Here is a 4,986-nt window from a genome sequence, read left to right on the forward strand (position 1 = left end):
ACCTAGGCTAGGCTAACATGCAATCTCCTGACCGACAGCACAAAACAACATAACTAACCAATTTATAAATAAACTCCGACCTAGGCCCTCTGACCCAGATCTCTTACCTGGCTGACCCTGCAGGTTATTGACAATCATGATTTAAATCAAGTCACATACGCGAGCACTCGGTTCATGCGTACGTCAAACGTATGCTCATACTTAATAATGGTAATAACGCGTGTCAATCACCGAGTCCCGCACACCCGCAAACCGGCCCATGCATTCTTATGTATGCAATGCTATCGTCACACCATACTCATGCCTCGGCTCACTAGCCCACACTGGCACCTTGGCACTTGCTCAATTTATCATTTATTACGACCCGCGTAAAACGCATCAGGTCTCTTCATTTAATCACAACACTTCATGGCCCGCGTTAAAACGCATCAACTGGCCCAGTGTCTCTAGCCCGCGTCAAAACGCATCAGGCGCAACACCGATCTCCTCACGAACCAGAGCCCGCGTAAAACGCATCAGGTTGGTCGTCTTCCGAACGTACCGGGCATCGTCCCGCGTAAAACGCATCAGGACGGCACACCCCGCGTAACACGCATCAGGGCGAAATTGTGATCACACATACACACAATCAATTATTATCTGCACCCCGCGTATCACGCATCAGGGCATTTAGGTGATCACATGCTCATGGCAGGCACGCATTCTCGCACAATTCATCACACACCTCGTTCCCGGCATTCACTATGCGTGCCATGAAATGCAAAACAATGCAACATGAGCATCAGCACAATTCAAGCATTCAGTTAATTTCATGCCGCAACAATCGTTCACTGGCCAATTAATACCATGCGGCTCAATTCCACAATGTGCAATTCAATAATCCAATCAAGCCATCACATGGCCAATCACACTCCGCACAAGTCGGCCACGCAGTCACGCGACATGGCATTACTCAATTTCCCAACAATTGGGTACGTAAATCAACCACCAATCAACCCGGGCATACCCAAGAATTCAATCACATAATCCCCGATTAATCTGTGCTAGTCCAATAATTATTTCTAATAATCCCACTAAATTCCTTAGACTTAATTTCCAACGATCGATCCTCAATCCAGTCCGAATTACACACTGGTACTACCTAACCCAGTCCAAACTACACCGATAATACCTAAGCCAACATGCCGAACACAATCATTCACCAAATCAACGAATTCAACGCATCCTTGGCACATTCAATATATTTCCACTTTGGTTCAACGAATCCCACATTCATTCGCACGTTCATTCCAAGGTAGTTCAATGCGTTAAAGGCCCGCCCTGGGTAAATCCATCTCAATAGTTGTTCTCACCACTTCGGGGTCATTCAATAGGATTTATACACGTCCTAATCATCCCCTAAAAATGCCTAAATTCTTGTCATTAGTCCATTATTCTTAGAATATTCAACTTGGGCACAAATTAGGCATTTTCGGTACTGAATGAACAGTACCAGGAAAAATTAACATTTAGGCACTAAACCACCTTTAAACCATCTCATTAAGGCCTAATCACCTACCCCAAACATCCAACCACCAAATACATATAATTAAGCCTCAAATGAGCTTAATTAACACTTGAATTGTCTAATTTCAAGCCTTGAATCATTGAATTCAATTAGTGCAAAACTTAGACAAATATGCACAATTTCGGTACTTTGTGAACAGTACCAAAACAGGGGCTGTTTTGAACACTAATCCACACTTAAATAACCTCATTAAGCCCTAATGACCTATCATAATCATCCTACACCCAAATAAACATCATTAGGTCCTAAATGAGCTTAATTAACCCCTAATTACCCCCTAAGGACACAATTAGACTAATTAAGGGTTTGGGGTTTATACTCGCCTATTAACGACTCGGGACAACGGGAATGGGCGGTCGATCACCGACGAACGGTAAGGATCGACGGCGGCGTTCCGATGCAAGCCGGCGGTCCGCGGCAACGACGGAAACAGCGATTTGCTTGCTTTTGCTTACGTTCAGCGGAAATGGGCCTGAGGGTGGCTGTTCTTGGGTGGAAAGGGTTGCTGGTGGTGCTGGCTCGGCGGGGACAGCTCCAGGAGTCTTGTTCCATCGTGAACGCATACCGGTTTGAGCGAACGTGAACTACTGAACAGAAAATGGGAAAGAAGAAGGAAATTCTCGGGGGATTTGGCCGAATGGTCTGTTGGAGAGAGAGTGATCTGGTCAAATAAGGGTCAACAATTGATTTAGTGGGTTCCAAGTGTCATTATCTTAGGCTATTGGACAATTTTGCCCTTGATCCAAGGGCTATCCTTCCTTCTCATCCAATAATTTAGGGGTAAAATGGTCATTGATCCTTAACCCAAGCTGACCAGACCTGGTTTAGCCCTAACTCACCTTGGTTAGTCCCCTAATTAAATCCAAAATTCGGAATTACCAAAAATGGGTCCAAGGGCATTTTGGTAATTTTTCGGTCCCGGGTCAAAATTCCAATTTTCGCACACACGCGTTCCATATGTGCGTGGCCAACATAATATGGCATCAGAATCGCGAAATTCACTTTTTAAGTCCTCGAAAACTACTGCAAAGTTTCGAGAATAAAATAATATTATTTTTCCAATTTTTGTCGATATTCCACTTTTTGGCCAAAACCACTCTAAATGTGCGTGGCCACCCCAAAATGACATTGGCCGTGAAAAATAACCTCAAACGACCTCCGAATCCGGCCTCGGTGCCCACAGGGGCAAAACCGTAATTTCTCACCCCCGGACCAAAATTCCAATTTTCACTTGTACTAACCCCAAACGTGTGTGGCCAGCGTAATATGACGTCAGATTCCCAAAAATAGTCTCTTAAGCCTTCGAAAATCAACCTCGAAATCCGGGCTCAATTCCGTGAACAAAACTCGCTAAACTTTCAATTTCATGGTCTCTCACTAACGGGCGGCTGTTTAGGAGTTACGCGTATCGACCTAGGGCTATCCATATCGTAATGGTCTTGATCATTGAGAGAATGAGAAATTATCATTAGTTCCAGAGGTCACGATCGCTCGGTTCAAGTTCAAGACTGGTTGGCCACGTGTACTTTCGGTCTTGCAGAATCACCTGCGATCCGATGGTACATCGTTGGCCTTGGCCAAACCAGATCCGTTACCTTTCCTAATATCGGTCCTTACTGGTTCATAATATTCTCTCGTCATTTCTCGAGATCGGTGCCCAATTCACGATCGGGTCCCTGGTCCACGTACCATTTTCGTAGTTAGCCATACCACATTGGTTAGTATCCCGAGAGTGATCAGCTCTGGGCGAGACTTACTAAAATGAAATGCGAAATATGGTCAATTTATTGATCTCGGAATTACATCGAAATTCAGGCTGTTACAATCTTTGTCTGGTAACTCATCTTTTATCAGAGGTTCAACATCTCACGCATCTCATATTCTTTTTCCTCTAAACTCCATTGTGTTGCACAAAATAATCATCAACTGTCTCAGACCCAAAGGATCCGTTAAAACTGATGTCTCTAGATATGAAGCAAAGCTGATCTGGGCAATTCAAAACACCTTTCCTATTTCTTTGTCCCATTTGATCTTTCTACAAATGTACAGATCTGTCAAGAAGAATAAAGGTCAACTTCCTTATGGAGCTCTGATCACTGCTATTTTTGAGTACTTAACAATTCCCATTCCTGCGAAACTCAAAGGCAAACCTCTTCAAACCATGACTATAGGGGAACTTATGATGATCAAAATGGGATATAGGTTTAGTGGAGAAAGTTAGAAGAATAAGAAGGGTCAAATTATTCCAATGGAGCTGATGAGTGAACAGAACAAGGGCTCTGTTAATATATTTCTTGAACCTGATGAAGAGGAGTCAGTTGAACCAATGAGAAAGATAAAAGTGAAGAAGACTGCCTCAAAATCAGACAGACCAGCAAAAAGGAGACAACCTGTGGCCAGTGATTCTGATGAGATGGAGATATCAGATGAAAAATCTGATGAGCAATCTCAAGCTGATGACAGAAGCCTTAGCCTTGAGGAAATAAGGTTTACGCAATGGCTACTTAATATAGAAGCCAAGCATAAAGCTCATGCAGACAGGCATGTTGATACATAGCTAGAAATTTAAAGGCTGAGAGATGAGGATGAAAGCTTGATGCAATCACTTAGTGACCTCATCAACAAAATTGTGATGGAGAATCAGCAAGAGCAAATGGTCACTGCCCAGAAAGAAACTGAAGATATTCAGTTCTTCGAAGAAGGACCCTCTAGGAGACAGGGGGAGCTTGAGCATGAAAATGTTATAGAGGCTGAAAGGCCGGATGAGTATGAGCAAGATAATGCTCAAAATGTCGAGGAAAATAACTTTGAACTGGCTGACATTCAGGAGGAGCAAATTCAGAGTGCACAAGAGGCAGACCTTTCAGAAGCAATATCTGCAGATTTCCCTCTTGAAGGAGATGAATATGAAAATGTTCCATCTAAAGCTCACCAGAAAGGAAAGGAGAAGCAAGTCGAATCTGCTAACATTTAGACTACCAACACTCCCTCTGGATATAATATCTCATCATCTATGTCAAATCATGCAGCTATTATAGATCTGAGGTGGAGGCAAGCAGTCGTTCAGAATGAAGTCAGGGAACTCAGAAATGAACTTAAAGAAGGAATCCAGGAGCTGAAGGACTTGATGGAAGCAAGAATCAACAATCTGAAGATACAAGTCAGAATTGATGTGCAAATTACAGCACTCCACACTGCAAACATTGAAGGAAAGATTAATCAGCTCTCATCAAATATTGAGCAACGATTGAACCAACGATTATACTGCATACATATCTATCAAATGAGTTCGTTAAAACATCATCATAGTCATCAGAGGCAATCATCTGACGACAACTTATATACAAGTTTGTCATACGCATCCATCTAATATTTATCATACGAGTTGTTAACCTCGACCATATTCATTCCGCACGTTT

General features: G+C 42.9%; 1 protein-coding gene across 1 annotated transcript; it reads left to right on the forward strand.

Annotated features, from left to right (window-relative positions):
* The first annotated feature begins 3,815 nt into the window (after positions 1-3,815).
* LOC115693695 (uncharacterized) lies at positions 3,816-4,541 on the forward strand. The gene is made up of 2 exons (XM_030620742.1): positions 3,816-4,054; positions 4,139-4,541. The coding sequence occupies exons 1-2, from the start codon at positions 3,816-3,818 to the stop codon at positions 4,539-4,541; spliced, it is 642 nt and encodes a 213-aa protein (XP_030476602.1).
* Positions 4,542-4,986: the final 445 nt, after the last annotated feature.

This window comes from Syzygium oleosum, unplaced genomic scaffold (assembly GCF_021117445.2).
Source record: "Syzygium oleosum isolate NSW1041296 unplaced genomic scaffold, Sole_v2.1 Sole_v2.05, whole genome shotgun sequence".
NCBI lineage: Eukaryota > Viridiplantae > Streptophyta > Magnoliopsida > Myrtales > Myrtaceae > Syzygium > Syzygium oleosum.

Coding starts and splice junctions, on each gene's coding strand:
- LOC115693695 (XM_030620742.1), top strand. CDS start 3,816: ATGGAGCTGATGAGTGAACAGAACAAGGGCTCTGTTAATATATTTCTT. Junction 4,055..4,138: donor CTTAGCCTTGAGGAAATAAG/GTTTACGCAATG, acceptor AGAAATTTAAAG/GCTGAGAGATGAGGATGAAA.